Source organism: Balaenoptera ricei, chromosome 16 (assembly GCF_028023285.1).
Source record: "Balaenoptera ricei isolate mBalRic1 chromosome 16, mBalRic1.hap2, whole genome shotgun sequence".
NCBI classification, from domain to species: Eukaryota; Metazoa; Chordata; class Mammalia; order Artiodactyla; family Balaenopteridae; genus Balaenoptera; species Balaenoptera ricei.
In genome coordinates this window covers 11,009,630-11,031,300 of record NC_082654.1, presented here as the reverse complement: position 1 = coordinate 11,031,300, position 21,671 = coordinate 11,009,630, and the positions used below count along the sequence as shown (strand labels likewise).

Genomic DNA, 21,671 nt, shown 5'->3' with positions numbered 1-21,671 from the left:
TAGTGTGATGTAATAGTGACTGAGAAGATACAGCTATGTTAACATTTGGGGGATTTTCTTCTTGTCCCTCTTTTTCTCCTTTGAGTGTTTGCATGTCGTATAAATACCAACAGCAACACAAAATGGGAGAACACAGGATTCTCCTTTCACCTAGGCAGGCAGCATCTGGAAAAGGCAAGGAAGTGCATTTCCTGTCAGAGCTTCCCGAAAGGAATGCAGCCCTGCTAGTGCTTTGATCTTCGCCCAGTGAGATCTGCATCAGACTTTTGACCTCCAGAACATGTGTTGTTTAAAACTACTAAGTTTGTGGTCATTTGTTACATCGGCAATAGAAAGCTAATACAGTTGGTTTGTATGCCTGTGCCTCCCCCTAGACTGTGAGCTCCCCGAGGGCAGGGGCTGTGCCTCATTCACGCTGGACCCCAGCGCCTGGCACAGCCTTCGGGCTCAGCAAACATCGACTAACCTCTTCACACCTGCTCAGGAGCTGCCCCTCAGAATTAGGGCTGGCATGGCCCCTTTGATTCTCTTCCCCAAACTCAAACTCTAGTCTTGGTGTTGCCCATTGGGAAAGGCCTCCAAGGCTCAGGGACCTGCTGCCAGGCCAGACCAGCCTCAGCCCATAACAGGTGGCACGGATGGAGAGAGCACTGCCTGCTTGCTTAGCTCCCGACTAACGGGGCCTCCTTGAGAAGGGGAGTCCTCGTAATGTAGAAGGATTCATGGGCAGAACTCAAAACATGCACATGTTTTTTGATGCTGGTTACTGTGGATTCCTTGTAACATTTTTTAAAGGACCATTATTGATTCATTCAGCAGGGAAATAAATGAGGTAAAGACAAACCAAAGAGAGAATCCAAACAAAAGAAAAAAGAACAGGAAAAGTGAAAAGGATGAAGAGATATGTCCCGTTGACCTTCCGAGCTGCCTCCTGCCTGCCTCACTTTGTAAGGAGGCTCCAGAGCAGGGGTGCCTCACCCTGGATGCCCAGAGAGTCTGATTTAATTGGTCTGGGGCAGGGCAAGGGCAGTGCTATTTTTTAAAAGTTCCTGCAGTGAGTGTACTATGCAGCAGGGGTTGAGAACCACTGACCCGAGGGCATTCTTAACTTTGCTCTGTTCTCCTGTTAGAAGGTCTCCAAACCCTATAAGTCATTAAATGTTATTTCTTAGAGGCCATTCAAGCGTTTTACAAATGGAAAAACCAAGGTCACAAGGCACTTGGTGGCCCAGTTAAGACCAGGGCCTCCGTCTGTGGACTTCTCATGCCCTCCATAGATCCAACTGGTGCTGCCGACAGCCTCAAATCAGGATGATCGCACCAACTTCCATCTGTGAGTGGCTTTCTTTCAGTTTTTCAAACTTTTTTTTTGCTTCTTCCGAAATATTCCTTTTAAAGATCTGCTAATGCTTTGATATGAACATGGCCCCTCTGTCTCCACCCTTCTCTTGATCAGGCAGGACCACTTGGTGAGTATATGAGCATAGGCTCTGAGATCTTGCTGCACTAATACTGTGTGGCCTCTGAGAGCCTCAGTTTGACCATCTGTAAAATGGGGATAGTACTAGAAGTACTCCATAGGGGTTGTGAGGTTGAAAAGACATATGGTACATTCAAAGTGCCCAGAACAGTGTGTGGTACATGAATGCCAGATGTTATAAATAATATTATTGTTTTACATTACTATTAATATAGGGAAGAGAATGGGAGTTCAAGCCTCAGAGCCAGTAACAAGTATCGACGGGCACGTCATTTTTCACTGTTGCTTTTTGGCTTGCTTTGGACTGTGTCTGGTGGTGGTCACTCCTTGACTGGACATGGTGAGTCCTCCCTTGGAGGAAGTAGTTGTGAGTTTCTAAGCGAGTGTAGGGTGAGAGGAGCCCTCACTTTGGAGCGAGAGCTCATTGGGCATTTATCCCGATTTAACCTACCTGTCTTGAGGTCAGCCTGCCCAGGGCCGTCTCCTGTAGGGACCCAATCTCCTTGGACAGAGCTGAGCCCCTCCCTCACTGTAGGATTCAAAAGGGACCTGCTGCCTTCTCCTGTGTGTCTCCATTACATAAAAATTTTCCATGCAAGTAATTGCAGAATGGGGTAACAAGGAGGATAATAGGGGGAGATGATTGTGGATAAATCAGCTTGATTACACACTTTCCCAAACTTGATTATACAAATTTGCAGGGCTGTGCAAAATCTTGAAAGGCAATTAAGACCTTCCAGTAATGACTGCAGATTCCGGGGAAGTCTCTCTCATGTGTCTAGCAGGTTGACCAACAGGTTGAGAATGGTGAGTATAACTCTTCTGCTTTTGATTTTTTATATTTCAGAGACAGCCATGGAGTTTTATTGTAATGTTTTTAAACAAAGCAATTACACGTACAGGTGGGAAGGTACCCACTCTTCTGCTGACTGGGCATGGAGTGATGTAGACGCACCTTTGGTATTTTGCAAGGGGATCATTCTGGTTGGTAATATTACCAGTTGCACTGGGTACTGATCCATTTGAAGGCACATGATACCATTGATAAAATAAATAAAGGACTTGGGGAGGTCATTTAAGGCGAGAAGCAATAGTTGATTTATTCAATAGCATACTATTAGCCTCCTTTTACCAATATTACTTAACCTTTAAACTCAGGGTTTTTTCCTTTTTTCAGCTTTATTGAGATACAGTTGCCATATAACATTGTGTAAGTTTAAGGTGTACAGCGTGTTGATTTGGTACACTTATATATTGTGAAATGATTAGCATTAGCTAATACCTGCATCACATCCCATAATTAATATTTCTTTTTTTGTGGTGAGAACATTTAAGATCTACTCTCTTAGTAAATTTCAAGTATATAATACAGTATTATTAACTATAATCACTATGCTGTACATTAGAGCCCCAGAACTTATTCATCTTAGTAGTTGGAAGTTTGTACCCTTTGACCAACATCTCCCCATTTCACCCACCTCCCTGGCCCCTGGTAACCACCATTCTAGTCTCTGTTTCTATGTGTTTGGCTTTTTTAGATTCCACATATAGGTGAAATCATATAGCATTTGTCTTTCTCTGTCTGACTTATTTCACTTAGCTTAATGTCCTCAAGGTCCAGCCATGTTGTTGCGAATGGCAGGATGTCCTTCTTTCTCAAGGTTGAATAATATTCCATTGTGTATACAGATCACATCTTCTTTATCCATTCATTGACAGACAAGGCTTGTTTCCATATCTTGGCTTTATAATCCTGTACGAAACATGGGAGTACAGATATCTTTTTGATATCCTGTTTTCATTTCCTTTGGATATATACCCAGAGTGAGATTGCAGGTTAACATGGTGGTCCTTTTTCTTAATTCTTTTGAGGCATTTCCATACTGTTTGTTTGTTTGCTTACCAGTTTTATTTTTAAAAAATTTTTATTGGAGTATGGTTGATTTACAAATGTTGTGTTAGTTTCAGGTGTACAGCAAAGTGAATCTGTTATACATATATCCACTCCTTTTTTTTTAGTTTCTTTTCCCATATAGGCCATTACAGAGTATTGAGTAGAGTTCCCTGTGCTATAGAACAGGTTCTTATTAGTTATCTATTTTATATATAGTAGTGTGTATATGTCAGTCCCAATCTCCCAATTTATCCCTCCCCACTTAGAGTCACGGATGTAGAGGAACTTCCATACTGTTGTCCATAGTAGTTGCACCAATTTACATTCCCACCAACAGTGCCCAGGGATCCCCTTTTGTCCATATCCTTGCCAACACTTATCTCCTGTCTTTTTGATGATAGCCATTCTAATAGGTGTGAGGTGATATTTAATTGTGGTTTTAATTTGCATGCCCTAACCTCAGTTTCTTAATAGGCAAAAATTACCTTGTAAGGTGTGGTAACATCTGAATGACATAATATATGTTAAGTGCATAATTCCACAGCTGGAATGTAGGTGTTCCCATAATTGTTAAATTCTGCATTGTTTGGGAGGGGAGATTTGCAGTGTTTGGACAGAAACTCTGAAGTTATCCAGTCCAGTTCCTTAATGAGAAAAATGAGGAAAAGACTTACTCGAGTTGATTTACCAGCTAAGCCAAAAATAGGTGTTCTGGCTCCCAGTGTTGGTGGCTACTGCCTGCCTGGGACTGGTTCCCAAAGCCAAAAGGAAACCCGTGGCTGTCAGCTCATAAGCAACTAGAGATTCAATCCAGGATGGGGAGTGAGAGCTCAATTTGGGAAGACCAGAAGTCCTGGGCAAGCGTGGCCGTGGGAGCAGACGTGGTCCCCACTGCCTGATGGCCTTTGCCTTGCGGGGCCAACATTATTCATGAAGGGCCTGGAGGGAAGGAAGGGAGCTTGAGAAAGAGAATGTGAGCAGGGAGAGGGATGGAAGAACAAGAGAATGTGTCCCAGGAGCCCAGGGTCACAAAACCCACTCAATGGGTGGGATGTCAGTGCTTGCCGAATGAATGAGAGAAGGAGCGGGTGATGAGTATTGGGCCTACTTTCTGTGTGCCAGTCATCTCGTTTATAATAATCCTTCTGCAGATGAGGCACAGAGAAGTAAAGTGATTTCGCCAAGGTCAGACCCAAGGAAGTTCTTTCAGAATCTGCGCTTTTCATTTAACTACCTTGCTGTAACTGCAAATGAATGGATGAATAAGTGAGTGCATTTCCATTTTACCTATAAAGAAGTAACAACATTGAAGGGCAAGTGACTTTGCTATAATTACAGAGTAATCAGTGGTAGAGTCAGAGCTAGTTAGCTGTTTTGATTCCTAGTTCGACGAGCTGCTAACTTGCACCGGGCTGTGTCTCTCTACCACCTGGGCAGGCCCTGGGCCCTCCCACTGCCCCCTCCACTGAGCCAAGTAGTTATCTGCAGCCCACCCGTGGCCACACGCCCCCCTCAGAGCGCTTTTGCCCATGTTTCCAAAAGTGGGGGCAGTGGAAAGAGCCCAGGATTATGGTTAGAAGATCTGAGTTTGGGTTCCAGTTTGGCTGAATGACCTTGGGCAGGTGAAGAAGACTCGCTGGGTCTCAGTTTCTCTCTCTGGAAAATGGGGATAGCAGTGCCTCCTTTTCAGTTGTGAGGCATGATTGAGAGAAGGTGTAAGACATGCCTGGCAGGCTGCTGGCAGGTAGGAAGCACTGAGAAAGTGATCAGTTTCCCTCCTTCAGTTCCCTCTCTCCCTTCTTCTCTTTCTCCCTTCCTCTGACTTAAGATTCCATGTGGCAGAGGATTGGCTCTTTATTGAAACAGCTGGATTTATTTGTTTAGTCTTGATTCAACAAATATTTATTTATTTATTTTTAATTGAGGTATAATTGATTTATGATATTATATTAGCTTCAGGTGTACAACAGAGTGATTCAATATTTTTATAGATTATACTCCATTTAAAGTTATTACAAAATAATGGCTATATTCCCTGTGCTGTACAGTATATCCTTGTAGCTTATTTATTTTATACATAGTAGTTTGTGCCTCTTAATCCCCTACCCCATCTTGCTACTCTCTGCTTCCCTCTTCCCATTGGTAACCACTAGTTTGTTCTCTATACCTGTGCGTCTGTTTCTGTTTTGTTATATACATTAGTTTGTTTTATTTTTTTAGATTCCACATATAAGTGATAATATTTGTCTTTCTCTGTCTTACTTTGCTAAGCATAATACTCTCTAGGTCCATCCACATTGTTGCAAACGGCAGAATTACATTCTTTTTGATGGTCGAATAATATTCTATTGTATGTATACCACATCTTCTTTATCCATTCATCTGTTGGTGAACACTTAGGTTGCTTCCACATCTTGGCTATTGTAAGTAATGCTGCCGTGAACATTGGGGTGCATGTATCTTTATGAATTAGTGCTTTCATTTTCTCTGGATATATATCCAGGAGTGAAATTGCTGGGTCATATGGTAGTTCTGCTTTTTTGAGGAAGCTCCATACTGTTTTCCTTAGTGGCTGCACCAATTTACAATCCTACAACAGTCTACGAGGGCTTCCTTTTCCCCAGATCCTTGCCAGCATTTGTTATTTGTAGACTTTTTGATGATAGCCATTCTGACAGGTGTGAGGTGATACCTCATTGTGGTTTTGATTTGCATTTCTCTATGATTAGTGATTTTGAGCATCTTTACATGTGTCTGTTGGCCGTCTTCTGTTGGTATATCTCTTTTGGAAAAACTACCTATTCAGGTCTTCCACCTATTTTTTAATTGTTTTTTTTTTTTTTTTGATATTGAGTTGTGTGAGCTATTTATATATTTTGGATATTAACCCCTTATTGTTCATACCGTTTACAAATATTTTGTCCCATTCAGTAGGTTCTCTTTTTGTTTTGTTGATGGTTTCCTTTGCTCAACAAATATTTATTGAGCACCTACTACCTACCAGGTGCTGTTCTAAGCCCTGAGAATACAGCTCTGATAAAATGTAGACAAGAATCCAGGGTGCCTCTTGGAACTGATGTTCCACTGTGGCTCTTACTCTGCCTCGTGCTGCTGTATCTTTTCAGCTGTGATGAGGACCTGGTTATCTTCATCCCCTTCTTCGGAAGATTTCGAGTGAGCAGCTTCATCCCAGCCATAGAGCCCGGTTATACCAAGGGGAAGCCATGGCTTGGTCCTTGACTCAGGAGCTGGCCATTGTTGGGGCCACAGATGCCAGCATGGGGGTGTCTCCAGCTGTCCACGGTCAGGCCTATGTCCACAGGCCCCTGGCTCGATGTGACTCTGTACTGAGGAGCTCAGGGTTTGCAGGGCAAGTGGCTATGAAAACACTTAGTGATGCTCACCATCAGCAACAAACTTTAGGGGCAGAAACGAGGCTTTATCTGCTTAAAAACCACAGGCCTGGCCATTCCTGTTCTCAGCCCTGACCTGGGCCCTGCCATTAGCCTCTCATCTGATCACTACTGTCCCCAGCCCGCAGCCTTTTGATTCACGGCTGTTCCATCTCACGCATCAGCCTCCTGTCGCCTGCCAGCCGCACTGAAGACCGTTTTAGGAGAACATGGCCTTATCCCTCCACCGGGGAAAATTGGTCGTGGAGAGAAGGTCAGGGGCTTAGTCCAGGTCAAGACTTGGCTGCTTTCTGCAAAGGACTCAGGTAAGAAAGACCCGATGCCGCCCTTCGCTGTCGGTAACGGACGGACACCAGGGGAAATCAGATGAGGTTATAAGGGAGGGGAAATCTCAAAGACATATCGCAGTCTCCTGTTTAGAAACAAGTGCTCTCTGGCTGGTGTATTTTAATTAAAATTACAGCTCAGAAGCCTCTTAAATTAAGTTCTGTCTTCACTGTGTTTTGCACTGAGTGTTGAGGGGCATTTCTTCTGCCCCACTTCTCTGCTCAGTGGTGTGTCCTGGGATATCTTTCTGTGACCTGGTCTGGGGATGGGTATGTAGAATGTTCCAGAGTGCTTTACGCTCTGGCTAGATTCCTAAAGACTCCTAATTAATCCAGGAATGAATGGTTCACTGGGCATTGTAGAGTCGAAGATTAATTGGAGACTGAGGTCTCTTAGCAAAGAAATTATACACGTTTCTCCCACTTGCATCTTTTACTAGTTTTTTCTTTGGAGTGGCTTTTGTTTGCCTGTGGCTCAGATACAGCACAGTGGTCTCTGCACCAAACATCATTTTCCGATGGGAAGGGTGTCTGACCCAGAGAATATTCAGTCCTGGAGGGCTCTGTGTCGCTGGCCCTGCTGGGAGATGAGGAGCTTGTGCTGGGGTGGGGATCTGGGCTCCAGGAAGTCCTGGCAGCCAGGTTTCCCTGAATCCCAAACGCAGCGGCTTGACTCTGCCCCTAGTCTCCGGCCACTGCGGGGCTCATTTCCACAGGCCCCCCATTATCCTACTTATTAGGCACCTGCTTTCCAAGGCAGCATCTGAGCCAGGGAGAGGGCTCCTCATCACCCCAGGCTCTGGGGCACCTTTAACCTGAGGGTTTCCAGGTATGTCCAGGTGTGTGGCTTCTTGAAGGCTGCTCCATTTCTCTCCTTTCTTCTTTCTGATTTTTTGCATTAATCTTCCCATTGTCACACTTTACTGAAATCCATTCAAAGCTAATAATACTTTCCAAGAGTATCAGTTGCTTTGGCTGATAAGACACAATTTTGTAAGTGTCTTTATAGCCAATGAGTGAAACCATTAGAAAAAAAAAATCCTTTTTGTTGTGGAATTTTACAACCCTGTCCACCAGTTATCAGCACTTTTGTTTCATTTGTTTTCCTCCACTGTCCCTGTCTTTTGGTCTTTTTGTGGAGTATTTTAAAGCAAATTCCAAATATGGCATCATTTCACATCTAAATACTTCAAAAAGTAACTTTAACCAGTGAGAACTAAAAAATAAAATAAGGTAAGCAAAACCTTTAGTTGCCTGCCCCCCTCCCAAACCACAATACCATTTGTAACACCCAATAAAACTAACACTGATTTCTTCGAATCAGGATCCAAATAAGGTCCACACATGGTTAATCGGTGTACAAGTATTTTAGGAATGATTTTTTTTAATTTGGAATTTTTCAGTGATTACTATGTCAGTGCCAGTTGTTGAGTGCTTCTTGTGGGCCCTGATGATGATACCAAATTCTCACTACATCCCGGCAGGGTGTTCTGCCCATTTTATAGATGTGGAAGGGGATTCAGCAGTTTGCCCCAGGTCATGAAGCCCCAACTGGCCCCGATGTGTTAGCTTTTGCAGCTTGAGTTTATGTAGAACAGGATTTTCTGTTTGAGTGCAGGCAGTTAAAACATTTTCAGTCTACTGTTGCTTCCTTCCAAAGGGAAGGCACCCTCGGTAGAAATGTTTGGAAATAATTGCTCTAAATGTTTGGACTTCTGGGGTGATGCATATGGTTTCTGAACATTGTGCTTCTGCAAAGTAAGCTTCCATTTATGCCTGTGCTCCATCGCAGGCGTGTCCGAATGTGTTCTGCTTTTTCTGTGAAGCAGAAGTAGTTTTGAATATGCCACTGCTGTTGGAGATGACTCCTGGGGGAGGTGACAACTGAGCAGAGAGCAGCCCGGTCTTATGCTGAGTCCATGCTAAGTCCTCACATTCATTCCTCATCATGGCCCTCCAGGTAGGTGGTATGGTTATCTCCATTCCCCGAGGAGGCAACGAGGGCTCAGAGAGGAGATGTCACTAGCCCAAGGTCAGAGCTAGTAAGTGGCAAGGGTTAAATGTAGGCTTGTCACTCCACAGCTCTGGATGCTACCATTGCACTTTCACGGCAACACTACCTTCTGTGCTGTTTCCCCTACTCAGGGTCCTGCTCCAGGACCTCACTATGCCAATGTTTTATCCTGGAAAATTTGAAATATACAGAAAAATTGAGAGAGCAAAACAATTCCCCATATACTCCACCTAGATTAAGCACTTAACGTTTTATCCTATTTGCTTTATCTCTGTATTTATGTTTCTATATATACTTTTCTGAACTATTTGAAAGTAAGTTGCTGACGATCATGATCCTAAATACCCTAAATGTTTCAGCTCCTTCTCCAAAAAATATTCTTCCACATTTTTGACCACTTTGAAGGAAATTGTAACATTCCCTTACTGTCACCTAATATGCAGCTCATTCTCCAGTTCCAAAATTTCCCGAGTCATCCTCAAAGTTTCTTTTAAATAGTTGAAAAAAAAATTTTTTTGACCCAAGATCCAGTCAGAGCACAGTGGTTACACTTGGTTGTCTTATCTCTTCCAATTCTTGTAATCTGGAACATTACAACTTTATTTCTGGGCTTGTCTGTTCCTTTGCCCCTGTATTTCCGACAAGCTGGCAGTTGAGCCCAAAGTTCTGGTTAGGTTCAGAGTATACATGTCTGGAAGAATGCTTCATGGGGATGCCGTGCGCTCCTTATAGCCTGTGTCAGGGCTCCACAGGGGTCTGTGATCCCAGCACTGGTGACCACAGGTAGGGCGTGCAGGTTAGTGCCATTTTTCTAAAAGCTGAAGAAGAGTTGGTGTGAGCAGAGCATCTCTGAGTCAGTAGCTTTGCATTATCCATGCAGCCTGTTCCTGGTCCTCTCTCTTCTTTCCTGAGCACTGGATAGATGGGGGACATCTCCAGGCTTGGCCCACACGTTTCCACTGTCCTACCACTTACCCCATCCCACCCCATCATATTTAGGAGGGCATAGCTGAGGAGTACATATTTTAATCACCTCTTATTTGCCCCCTTGGCGAGGGAGGGATTCCTGCCCTGGAGTTGAGTTATAGGGATCCTGACCGTTCATGACAGCCAACACTGGACAGATGAGGCTGAAAGCAGTTTATTAGTTACAGATTCACAGCTCACTGCGTGTCACACAGGGTCACACAGGAGCACACTAAACAGCCGGGGGCAATGGGAGGCAGGCTTTGTAGTATCAAGGGGGTGGGGTGCCCCCTGCTTCCTGTAGGAGGATGTGATTGGCTTGTTAGAATAAGTCCAGGGGCTGGCAGCGGACTGAAACCTGCTGCTTGGGGATAAGCAGGTGCTGTAACTGGTCCCCTTGATAAGGAGGGTTGTTTGGCTGAGGGAGCTGAGTGGGAGGGAACTTGTGGTTAGGACATTCGAAGCCTTTGTGGTTTCAGATATCAAGGGAGGACCTCATATCAGGCCTTAATTTTCGGCTTTTTGCTGTAGTACAACAACGCACCTACAGTTACTCTCTCCATGCAGGCACCCCCTCAGCACTTCATCTTAGTCATTCATCTACTAGTCATACCAACCCTCTGAGGTAGGTGCTGTTATCAGCACCACTTCATAGATGAGGAAACTTAGGTCCAGGAGGTGAAGTGCCTTGACCAAGGTCCCACAGCTGGAAGGGATGATTGGAAAGCTCACCCAGGCCGCCCTCGGGAGTCTGTGCCCACACAATTGAAAAGGACGTTAGATTTAGAGTTTGGAGAGGTGGATGTGAATCCAGGCTCTGCCTCGGTGGGCAGTTACACTTGCTAAGCCACAGTCTTTTCATTTATTGTGCAAGAGCAAGAGGGACCATCCCAAGAGGGTGCTGGTGACTCTGGGAGATGTTCCTTGTCTGGTCCACGGCTGGTCTCCTGGATGCAATTCTCCTCCATCCAGGTGAAGGGCAGGTTGCTTTGATTAAGTCTACTGCTGCGGGGAAGCTGCTTTTCTGAGTGACAGGGAGGAGGGAGGTGGTGGGAGTGGCTTCTTGGGGGTCTTCATTTCTCTTTCCACCTCCTTCCCGGCGTGTTATTCTTTCCTTTTCTCTTTCACAACAAACAGCGAACTGCTCTCTGCAAGAATCTGATCTCAGTCGTTCACACTGCATGAGAATTGAGATCGACATGTTGCATTTTCCCAAGAGTGAGGCTGTATTTCTAATTGTGGAAAATTATATCTCTTAATAAAATAATTGCAGATGCCATTACATTGGTGGGAGGCGTGTGTGTGTGTGTGTACGTGTGTGTGTGTGTGTGCGTGCGCGCATGCGTGCATGTTCCTTGACCTCCTTAGAATTCCAGACTGTGTGCTGAGGAAGACATGGAATAGTGGACATTCTATAGCCCATAGAGCTGTGCAGACTTAGGTAAGGCACCCTATGTCTTGTAGCCTCAGTACCCTCATCTCTAAAATGGGAATACTGTAACAGTAATTTCTACCTCGTGGGGTTCTTATGAAGATTAAACAAAGTAATGTTGGAAAGCACCACGTAAAGCACTTGGCACAAGACGGCTCCAAATGTGATAAGTATTTACTATTATAATATAAATGTGTTAAATTGTTATTATTATAATCGTTACCCTTGTCTTTGGGGGTGGCCAAGCTCCCCGACCCAGGGTAAGTCCTGTCTGGTGGCTGGTCTCCGGTTTACTGGCTCACAGAGATAATCCATCAGTATATTCTTTCAGTGGCCTGTCCCCAGGACTAATGGAAAATCCCAATGCCTCCTCCCTGCCGGTGGAGCTGCTTGCCTGTTCTGCTGACCGTTTGTAAGTGTTTTCCCTCTTGCATGAGAGAGGCCCACTAGAGAGGAAAAGTCAATAGTGCAATTAAGAAACATGCTCTGCTTTTTGCTGTCGCCTGGAAAGCTCTATTACGTGTCTTGTTTTTTCCTCATTCGGATCACGCAAGGTTCAAAAGTGACCTTCTGGGCCATTGTTTCCTCATAGAATGGCTAAAGGATGTGGTAGCTGTTGACATTCACCTGTGCTGTCCAGTCTCCTTCCTGCAGCATGCAACCTCACTGCCCTGGGTGGGGCGGAAGGGGGGAGGGGAGAGCTTCTTCGAGCCGCTCATCATGTCATCAGCATCCTTCTTGTTCATGTTTGCAAGAACAGCGGCCACCTTTGGCTGAGCCCTTTGGTGCCCCAGGCGCTGTGCCAGATCCTAACATTTATTACTGCTGACGATAGCAGTATTATTACTGCCCTGGGAGATACGGCCATCCTGGGATACGAGGAGGGAGATCTTAAATCTCAGAGAGGTTAAGTGACTTTTTTCAAGTCACCCAGCTGGCAAATGCCGAATCAGGGATTTGAACCAAGTTAATGGTCTGATTAAGTTCATATTCCCATACCATCTTGTGTTTTTTATGGTTGGGGGAAAGGATGTTGAAATCTGAGTCTAGTATGTGACAGAAATGTTAACCTATCTTGAAAAAAGCATATTATCAAGGTACATGAGTTAAAGGTCATTGACAAATCTATGGAATCCATTATCCTTTAGATAATGAGGAGACCCTGGGGCTTTGAGAACTTGACTTTGAGTCAGAAGAGGCACAGGGGACAGTAGCATCGTGGTCGCTTGTTCAGGGACTTGCTGTTCCTGATACTGTGATGTCAAGAGTGGCCATTCCTCTGGGTTCCCAAATTTGGGCTGGCTGAATCCCTTGCTACATTCAGCAGGTGGACAGTAATAGAGTCACACCCTGGAACATCCCTAGAGGCCCAGGGTCCTCACATGCAGTTCCAGGTTGGAGGCCATCTCATGGGTCTATCTAGTGAGGCCCCCCAAAGTAGAGTGGGGTGGTGAGCTTCTGTGTAGTTGAAGTTCTGATACCTGTAGCTAAAGACCTTGGCATCTCATTCCTCAATCAGGTGGCACTTAGCAACACTTGACTGTAATCTCCACGAGAGTGGGACTGTATGTGTTTTCTACACCAGGGTTCACAGGACGGTACCTGGTACATCACAGGCACTCAGTAAATGTTTGTTGAATGAATAAGCAATAGGCAAAGATGGAAGTCCACTGTCTGTCCCTACTGCACCCCTTCCTCTATAAGCAGACATGTATCCTAGGCTGCTTAAGGGCAGGGTGAGCTATGCACACAGGACTAGCCACCAGGAGAGAGTGTGTACGTGCATGTGTATGTGTGTTTGCAAGCGTGTGTGAGCGTGGTGTGTATCTGTCACCACTCTAAGTGCTACCCTAGCTGGCCCTGGTCTGGGGATCCTCCAAGGGGCAAAGTGATGTTTTTATTTGATGCCCGGCTGGGCCTGGAGAGCCTCCCATGGTGCAGTGCGTGACACTGGAATTGCATCTGCTTCTCCTTGGTGAGGTTCAGGGGACCACAGAAGGGCGACAGTCCGTGTGTTTGTGATTTGGGGAGAAGGAGTAACTGGCTGCCTACTTGGAACGCCAGGATGTTTTTATCTGCTTGGCGTTGGCTTTGCTCCTCCTTTAGCCTTCTGCCTGCTTTTCACTCTGTGTCAACATCAGATCTCCTTCTGCCTCTCTCCTATTTCAGTTAACTTTGGTGGGTCTCCCTGTATCTTAGAAGATTGCTTGCTTTTGCTTGCGTTCTGCTCACTCAAGTTCTGGCTTGGTGTGTGTGTGAACATGCATGTGTGCGTGTGTGTGTATGCGGTATGTAGATAAGAATCTGGTCTAAGGAGGATTAAAGCATCTATACTATGCATAAACTATGCATGCATTGAAGAGAGAATTGCTCGGCATCAACTCAGAAGAATGTCTGAACTTTCAGTGTATGTTTTCCAAATTCTTCTAACTGTATCATCAGAAAACGAAGGAGAAAACGAGTAACACTGTCCCAACTTTGAAATGAAGATAATGTTGGATTAAGATAACTGTCCAATTAAAACAGCAAAGAAATTGGAAGGAGCGTGTCTTGGATCAAAATCCAGCAGCAAGTTACCTGACTTCAGACAGTTATCATTTTCACAAAAGAAAATTATCTGTTTCCTTTAGTAGTAACTCCATGCTTTTCACATCAAAACATGTTGACCTATACAGTTTAGACATTTTATTTTAGTTTGGAATTTCAGTTAAGTGCAGTGGTATTGTTGACAATAGTTAAGATTCAGTGAATGCCTTTGATGGGGGAAGAAGTCAGTTATTTTGAGGCTGGACTGGCCCTGGCTGCTGAATCAGAGTTTATCAGTAACAATGGAGAAAACACTGCTTTCACACCTATGTGGTCTCATTAACTAGCATCTGTTCTTTGGAACAATTAATAAATGATACTTTCTGACCTGTTAGATTTCCTTCTCACATAGAGCCCTTCCTTTCTGTTTACTTTTGGTCATCCAGTCTGATGAAGTCTTAGGAGTCTTCTCTGCCCTTCAGCCTATCAGGAGTGCAAATGGATAACGGGGCCAGTTAGCCATTGTCATTGGAGGATCGTCACACCAAATCTCCTTTTCTCCATGAGTCTCTGCAGTGATGCAGAAATACCGTTCACAGTGAGGACAGTTTTGATTCTCAGCCTCAGGCTATGAGGAACTCTGCATCGGTGAATCTGTCAGACCCTTTCTGGGCATTGAGATGTTTTTCTCTGTATTGTATTTATTGGAAATGAAAGTAAGCAAAGTGGTTTTAAACACCTCGCAGTGGTCAAAGAGTTGCTACACTTTCTTCAGCCTTTTCTTGAAAACTCAAGGACATTGGTCATTATACTGGCCTGGGGTATGCTGATGCTTGCAGGCATTACTAAGACCAGTGGGGCTATTTTCTTCTCTACCGAATGGCCCCAGATTGCTGTGCTTTTGAGTTGTCATCTTTGTTTTTCATCTTTTTTCTGCCTTTCCTGTGACACAAGTGGTGCTGGAGAGGATTGTAGGGGCTTTGCAAGGTGGATTTAGATTACACACGGATGTGACCCACCTGACTCGACACCACGGAGGGGGCACATGCGCCCCGCCTCCTCTCCTTCCATCGCGGAAGGTCTTGTTTAACCTCACAGAGAAGGCAGGCCTCCACCCAGAGGCAAAAGCATCAAGGTAGAATTTAAGAGCGTGCTTTTGTTTTCATTGTATTTACTATGACGTTTACCAGCTGTTTATAGAGGGAATCCTGATTTCATAATTCAGCAGTGACATGAAGTTTCTTCTAGAATAAACTCATTTTAGTTTACAAAGTCTGAAGAAAAGTCACAGTACAGGTGGAGGGCGGATCAGGCAAAACCGGCCAACTTGGTTCTTAAATGGCCGAAGTTGGGAAGCACTGGCTTTCCCCGAGAGCTCTGTGTCTCCCACTGTAGCGCTCACATCAGTCTTGTTAAAAATGAAGATTCTGAGTCAGTAGATCCTGGCTGGGGCACAAGACTCTGCATTTTGAGCAAGCTCCCTCCTAGGTGATGCTGACGCCCTGGCCTCTGGCGACTCCAAGTTTGATCCACAGATCAGCAGCATCAGTATCACCGGGAAGCTTGTTGGAGACGCCAGCCCTCAGTCCCATCCCTGGACCTGCTGTATCTTCAGTCACCAGACCCCCAAGTGGTTCCCGGGCGCATTAACATTTGGGAAGCCCTGATCGTACATGCTGCTGCTGGGGGGTCCTCAGTGTGTAGTGAGCCCTGCCGAGCAGGCAGTTAGAGCCCATGCCTGAACTCCTCACGTGGAAGCGGGGTTTCCATTTCCTTGTTTCCAAATCACTTTACAAAGAGCTCATGGAAGGATGTTTCCAGGCCTGGCATGCCCTCTCTTAGGAACACACCTTCCAGAGCTTTCCATTCCACCACATATCCACCTCTGCTCCTGTTTGCATTTTGAGACTCATGTCCTCTGCGTAGCTGCCTCACTATCTGGATTCTCAGAAGCTGACGCCTGTGGCTGGTGCATGGCTGGAGAAGGGACATCTATCTTTCTTGGTACTGCTCCTCCCAGAGGATATAATTTGCTTGACAGATGTGTTCTGGCTGCAGCCACTCGGGGTAGGGTGAGGAATCGTGCAGAAGGCTGGGTGCACGAGGCTTTAAAAAATGGCCGTGAGGATAGTGTCCCTGGGGAGACAAAGGAGGTGAGGAAGGACGGTGCTCAGCGGTGTGCCGGCTCCCTGGCCCTGCGGCCAGCGGTGTGGGGGGGACACAGGAATCAAGGCTCTGGGGTCTCTGAGAGTGGGAGCTGCAGGACCATTACAGTGATGACAGCCTGTGGGTGGCAGATTGTATTTGGAAGGTGGCTACAGCCATATCTCTCATCTTACCTGCTTTTCTGTAATGCGGACTTTGCTACACCCCTGCCAAGAGGTAGAGTAGGGTCCCCTCTCTTGAATCTGGGCTGACCTTATGTAACCCAGTGATGCCACAAGACTTTGGAGGCTGGGTCAGAAAAGCCATTCAGCTTCTGCCTGGTGCTCTTGGAACCCGCATTCTGGATGAAGCCAGCAGAATGAAGAATTCTGACTATGCTGAGACTGTGGTACTGGAGAAGTATGTGAGGTGCTCCAGGCGGCAGCCCCAGCTGAGCTCCTGGCCAACAGCCGGCACCCACGGCGGCCACGTGACAGGCCATCCTGATGTCCAGCCTGGTCAAGCCTTCAGGTGATGCAGCCCCAGCTGACATCTAACTGCTGTGACCACGTGAGAGATTCTAAGTGAACTCTGCCTAGCTGGACCTTCTCAGTTTTCTAATCCACAAAATCATGAGCAAAACAAAATGATTGGTTTCAGACATTAAGTTTTGGGGTAATTTGCTATGCAGCCAGAGTAACTGGAGTATTCTGAAAGCTTTGGTTTTTACAAGTATATTCTCGAAAACAACTCTAAAACAAAATTCTTTTTCCTTAGTTATATTTAAAATGTTTTAAAAACACCAGGGTGCAGTGAGTAGGTTGTTACAAAATGACCCCCCCCACCCCCCCCCCAATAAAGCCTGAAAACTGTCTAGTAAAAACTTGCAGGTGGAGGCAAGAGTAAAATGATAAGGGTGATAAAATGCTGCTTTCTGTTCATGCTCTGTTAGGTACTTTATATTCTTTCATTGTATTTTTACTCCCACACTTTAAGGTGTGCCCATTCTATAGATGGGATGACTGAGGCTCAGAGGTGTTAAGGAACTCACTGAGAGCCGCACAGCCGGAGCTGGAGTTTGAACGTGGGTGGGCCTGACTCCATAGCCTGTCCTGCAGCAGATGGAAGAATTGTTCGCCTGGAGAGCTGAGTCTCTGAGTCTCTGAGTCTCTGAGTCTCCTCTCCTCTCCTTAAGGACGAGGGCTCAGGACCCTTAGGGGTCATTCCGTTCAGTGCTGGGCCCTTCAGGGTCACCTGGGGAGTGTTTTAAAATCCACATACCAGGCCCAGTCCATACCAAGACTGTAGGTCTGGGGTAGGGTGTCTCCAGTGGTTCTGACCCATCTCCATTTGTCACCTCTGGCTTAGCCCAACCTCCCGTGTTGCAGGTGAGGACACTGAGGCCCAGTGAGGAGAAGTGGCTTGTTCTGAAGCCCAGAGCAGCTTAATGGCAGAGCTGGGGCAGAGAGCAGGTCTCCCAGCGCCCAGACGGCATGCTCCCCCGTGTCTCACTTTGGAGGAGGCTTGGAGGGCCGTTAGCAGAAGTTACCTTACACATCGATGACGGGATCTCAGGGCACTTGCAGTAAGATTCTGCGGTAGAAATGTTCTGGACACAGTGCTGAACGAAACAGTCAGGGGCCGGCACCGCTTTCTTCTTGAAATTACATAAATACACGGACAGAGGAACAGAGTTTTAGGACTTAAAACCTCCACTGCGGGGAGAGGGAGGGGAGGAGAGGAAGAGAGAGAGACAGAGAAAGAGGGAGGGATATGTATAGAGAGACACAAAAGACAGGTTGAATTTTAGGTCTCTTGTAGGTACATGATAGGATTCAGCGTGAGGCTGATCAGACTGAGGGTGTTTTCTGTGGCAGCTGTTCAAAGTCCTGAGCAGACATCAGATTCTGCAGTCGCTGAGAGTCCCATCCTGCTGGGCTCTGAGGACACAGCCCTGGAGTGACCCCCAGCCTCTACACCCTCCCAGTGTAGCTGGACATACAAACAAATCATGATCATACAAAGGCCCAAGTCTAGGGTAGAAACCAAGGCTGTGAGACCCCTGATTCTGTCCCAGGGCTGGGGTGGCTTTAAGATGACCCACCATCTAGGTTTTTCCTAAGACTGGGGCTTTTCCTGGGACACAAGATTTTCAGTGCTAAAACCAGGAGAGTCCTGGGCAAACCCAGACTGTTGGTCACCTGGGTGTGGTTTCCTAGAGGAGATGACCTCTAGGTCATCTAGCTGACCTCCAACTCCTCCCCATCCCCAGTCCCCCTCCTCCTCATCCTGGTAATGGTACCTTTTCCTGGAAGCCCAAGCCAGAGCCCTTGGAATCTGCTTTGACCACCCCACCTCCCATGTACACGTTCTTCCATTCTGTCCTGCCCTTTTCTTCACTCTGCAGCTGTCTCTTGCTGGGACAGCTGCCATAACCTCCTAACTCTCTCTGCCTTCCCTTCTCTGTTCTGCTCCAGTTGCCCATCTTCGCCACTATCTGGAATTGGAAATTTCATTCTACACTTCTCTGCCGAATTCATCCTTGGTTCCAAAGCCAAACTCGTTCGCCTGGCACTCAAGCCCTGAGTCACCTGGCCCCTGTGCTCTCTTCGCCACATCTCAAGCCATTCTGAACTGAACTCACCAGGTCAAGAGCTGAGCTGGAGAGCTGGGAGGCGGCCCGATGGCCAAGAGCTGCAGAGCAGACCTGCAGTCTCTGTTCTTCCCCCCAGGTTTTCTCTTGGTGGTAGTTCTCTTCATCCACCTGGGTGTCTGGGGCTCCCAGGATGTGAGGGGTCGGGAGGTGGCGAGCTGAGGAGATGGATGTCTAGAGCTGTCTGCTTTCCTGGAAGCAGCCCCAGGAAGCACCGCATCCCCCTCTCCCTTCCTTCTTTCCTCTCCTCTGTGTTTCTCTCCTGTCTCTACCTTCCGTCTTCTCTTGAAGCTCAGTCTGCCTCCTGGTGGTGGTGCTAGTGGCGGGGTGCCGTCTGGGGTGGCGTGGAGGGAAGAACACCACCGGTTCTTTCTCTAGTCCTGCCTGCTGCTCCCTCACCTTTGTTCCAGCTCAAGTCCATTTCGTTCCCAGAACCTGTGCTGCTGGCCTTGCCTTGCCCCAGTCTGAGCCACCATTCTGGACTTCAACTCCCAGTTCACTTTGGATCTCCAGGTTTCTAGAGTCTTTGTATGTCAGTCTCACAGCCGTTCTCTTATGCCCACAATTAGTCCTCGCTGGCAGGTGGCGACAGAAGATTCTACAGTCTCGGTAACTACCTCCATCTTTCCCCAGTTGGAACTGGCCGAGAACCATCAGCCGGGCCGCCTGTCCTCCCCCGGCTCCCCCAGAGGCCGGATCGTCCACCTGAGCGTGTGCAGGGGCCACCTTCTCCAGTGCTCAGCCCTCACGCCTCTTTCTTTGTTTTGTTTCAGTTTTACGGAGTTTTTGGATCCATTCCAGAGAGTCATCCAGCCGGAGGAGATCTGGCTCTATAAAAATCCTTTGGTGCAGTCAGACAACGTACCTACCCGCCTCATGTTTGTAAGTACCATGATTTCATGGCTGATTTGACCACTCTCCCAAGTATGAACCAAATGGGCTTTCATTTCTGCATTTCCAACCCCTGCTGATGATGGCAAGCAGCCTGAAAAAAAAAAAGAGGCGAGCTGCCCATCAAATTAAAATTCAATTCCAGATCAGGATGGTCGCCGCTTGGTCATGTGAGAAGCAATTGCCTGACGCTTTGGAAAAGAAGGGCCCTGCTTACCTGAGCTAAACCCGAGTTGTTTCCAAATACTTAGAGTAAAATAAGATGAGAAACTAGTGAACAGAGTTTCCTGCTCCATCTATTTTTAAAAAAACCTCAATGTAGCTGTACTCAGGTAACCACTTTTCTGGGTTTTGCTGGTCAGCTGACCAGTGATGAGATCACTATGTGTAACTCACCCCTGACAGCATCTCTGGTCCTAGGATAAATGGGCAAGCACCCAAATAGCTGGTGGATATATTGGGACATTTTTACCTCTTCGCTCTGCCCCTTGTCGATTACAGTCTCTTACGCTTCCTCTACTGTGTGCTGGGCCCTTGGCTGAGAGCGTAAGAAAGGATTATCTCATTTAGTCCCACCCAGTATCCCAGTGAGGAAGATGTCATTATTGCCCGAATTTTGCAGGTGCAGACCTGCATCCCAGAGAGATGAGGGAACTTGCCCAAAGCCACACAAGCTAGAGAGCAGCAGAGCCACGATTCGCATCCGAGCAGCCAGCTCTGAGCCCTGCTCGCGGCCAGGAGGCTGCCCCGCAATCAGGAGCCGAGTGTCCAGGACTCCTGGCTGAAGCTCACTGGCTCCTGGAGAATTGCCTTCAGGCCTTTCTGTAGCAGAGGAGATATTGAAGCTCCCTCGTGTTACAGAACAATAATGCAGCTTCTGGGTGGGCACCCTTGTAGCTTGAAGCTTATTCCTATTGAGCAGCCATTGTGTGTCTTGCCTCTGGGAACTTAAATGACTGTTCCAGAGCTTTTAGAGAGAACATGAGGAATATCTTTGCACTGTGAAAGAAACTCCTCTGATTTTGTGGAGGAAATCTTGTTCATCGGTGATGATTGGAAAGATCTTTGTGTCTGCAAACATCCCAAAGTGCCCGGAACACTACATGAGCATTACAGTATTATTTTAATTGCTTTTTCATAATTACTTTTCTGCTGGAAAATAAACTGGATTTTTGTAAATATCGGGGAAATTGAAAAATGTAGGGTGCTTGTGAGTAGGGTATTACCTTACACTTGAGTATTAAAATCAGATTTTTTTCCATTTCTGCTCTAACTCAAATCTTCCATAAATCCTAGAAATAAAGTAACTAGTGTGTGTCTAACTGGTTTACTCCATGGTTTTAATAGGGAAAGCTTCTGTTGATCACTTGTTTCCATTTTCAAAGATTTCACATTTCGTGTGCTGTAAAACCCAGTTTGGAGTGAATGTTCATTTGGGATATTGTGAGAAATTTGTGGCTGTGTCCTAGATTTGTGAACAGTGGATTGTTTTGAAGTCTAGATAAAAACGCCACAAATATTCTGGCTGCAAACACAAATAGGATGGAGCACATTTGCATGCTGGCAGTGAAGGGAAGGAGGCAGTAAAGGAGTTCTTCAGTGCTGTGATTCTCGGAGAATAGAGGGGTATTCAGCCACAAACACTGATTCATACCCTCTAGTCTCCTAATGAAATAAGTTCAACCTTTTGTTTTGTTAATAGTAGTTGATGAATTTCATTCATTTGGTCACAAGATTTAGTACGATTCCATAATAACACAAGGAAAGCAGTAGATACATTTAGAAGATGTGTAACACAAGATGAAAAATGCTTTGTCACCACATAAATTAGGTTTGTTCTCCTGGGTTTTATTAAGAGTTTAATACAAGACATCAGTTGTCTGCTTTTGATCCTTTTAAACCTTCTGGTGTTTATAGAAGAATTTGTAAGA

The 21,671-nt window shown here is 46.1% G+C and overlaps 1 protein-coding gene across 6 annotated transcripts in view; it reads left to right on the top strand.

Moving 5' to 3' along the window:
• PLPP4 (phospholipid phosphatase 4) overlaps positions 1-21,671 on the top strand; it is a 554,796-nt gene that overhangs the window by 369,391 nt on the left and 163,734 nt on the right. For all 6 annotated transcript variants that reach the window (XM_059899366.1, XM_059899368.1, XM_059899369.1 and 3 more), the window contains one exon: positions 19,623-19,731. In XM_059899366.1, coding sequence (XP_059755349.1) covers positions 19,623-19,731 — 109 coding nt within the window. The remainder of the gene's footprint in view (positions 1-19,622; positions 19,732-21,671) is intronic.